At 44.0% G+C, this 1,473-nt stretch overlaps 1 protein-coding gene across 1 annotated transcript; it reads left to right on the top strand.

The window, feature by feature from the left end:
• Positions 1–528: 528 nt before the first annotated feature.
• On the top strand, positions 529–1,260 carry LOC123073791 (Bowman-Birk type wound-induced proteinase inhibitor WIP1-like). The gene has a single exon (XM_044496826.1). The coding sequence runs from the start codon at positions 780–782 to the stop codon at positions 1,098–1,100; it is 321 nt and encodes a 106-aa protein (XP_044352761.1). The 5' UTR covers positions 529–779; the 3' UTR covers positions 1,101–1,260.
• Positions 1,261–1,473: the final 213 nt, after the last annotated feature.

The raw sequence follows: 1,473 nt of genomic DNA, 5'->3' as shown, positions 1-1,473 counted from the left end.
GTGCTCAACCTACGTGGTTGAATATTCATGGCATCATTTTTGCACCATGGGGTGTACTGCCGTGGTCTCCTTCGTACAGTACAGGCTTGTGTGATCTGAATATTTTGTCAATCTTGTAGACTGTCTTGTCATATATTACATGCCACTTAGTAATTGAAGCTGTGCCCTGGCGAGTATTTGCTGAAGCACTCTTTGGAAGTTCCCTATATATAGTAATTTAAATTGTTAGGTCAATGATTTTCAGTTTCATTTTATGTGCTGGCCACAAAGAACTGGTCTACCACTTGGCATTGTTGATAGCCAATAATATGTCTGTGTGCAGCGACGCGTGTGCATGACGCCAGTTAATTAGAATACGCATCTCGTTGTGGTTAGCAGTCTTGATTACGATCAGCTTACTCCTTTTCTTTTTTGGGTGATTAGCTTACTTTCAATCAGAGCTAATCTATGACGCACGAGCATACGCATAGCTCGATCGGACAATATAACAATACAATAGTGCGACAAATCACATGGCAATACATGAAAGAGAACAAAGACCATTCCACACCTCTATCCCCGGCCATGACTCATAGACTTGTGTAACAAGCATTCAAACAAGAAAAACAATAAAAATAGTTCCATTTCCATCCTGGAGTTTGCAAAATTCTATGTCTTGAGACCTCAACGCACTCCTATATATACATGAAGCTGCTGTGGTGCGCTTTCGCCAACAAAAGCAGAGGCATCTATGCGAAGCAGATTCGGTACTGCATATAAATCGTTGGAAGTAGCTAGCCATGAAAAGCAGCACGCTGATGGTGATCATGGTCCTCCAGGCCACTCTGGTCATGGGGATCTTTATCCTCCCGGACATGTGCAACGGAGATGTGCATGCAACGTCCGTGGGTGAGGGCAAGGCCATCGACCTCAACCTGGGCAAGCTAAGGTGCTGCAGCAACTGCAACTCCTCCTCGGGCCTCTACACATGCGAAGACGTCGTGAAGATATGCGACCCTGTCTGCAAGCGATGCGCCGTCGTGAAGAAGAACCTTGTCAAGGAGTTCAGGTGCACCGACACCTTCCTCGGTCTGTGCGAAAATCCGTGCAAGAACCACTGAAGATGAAAGTAGCTAATAAGCGGCACGCTAGCTGCTACTGTGATTTGATATGTGCTACGGTGCACAGTAGGCATGTATGCCAGGATTGGGATTGGATGATTTTCGATCCATGTTATACGCGGAACAGTAAGTCGTTGTTTACGTGTTTATTGACACAATAAAATCGGTGTTAGATATTGGTGGTTATATCATGGCAATCTCCACAATTTTGATTCTAGATATTGGTGGAATAGTTCCTATAGGCTTGAGTCACGATGTTGTGGAAATTTATTGATGCACCGAATCACAAGATATTTGACGTGTTAGGTTGATCATTTCTTGCGACGGCAACAAGCATCTTTTCTCCCGTGAGGATATTTTACATTATTTTAGA

The sequence above is a fragment of the Triticum aestivum genome, chromosome 3D (assembly GCF_018294505.1).
Source record: "Triticum aestivum cultivar Chinese Spring chromosome 3D, IWGSC CS RefSeq v2.1, whole genome shotgun sequence".
Taxonomy (NCBI): Eukaryota; Viridiplantae; Streptophyta; class Magnoliopsida; order Poales; family Poaceae; genus Triticum; species Triticum aestivum.
Note: the sequence above shows the minus strand (reverse complement) of the source record. Positions and strands in the feature narration are given on the sequence as shown.

What these genes read in the sequence shown, in the direction of transcription:
- LOC123073791 (XM_044496826.1), top strand. Translation starts at nt 780, where the DNA reads ATGAAAAGCAGCACGCTGATGGTGATCATGGTCCTCCAGGCCACTCTG.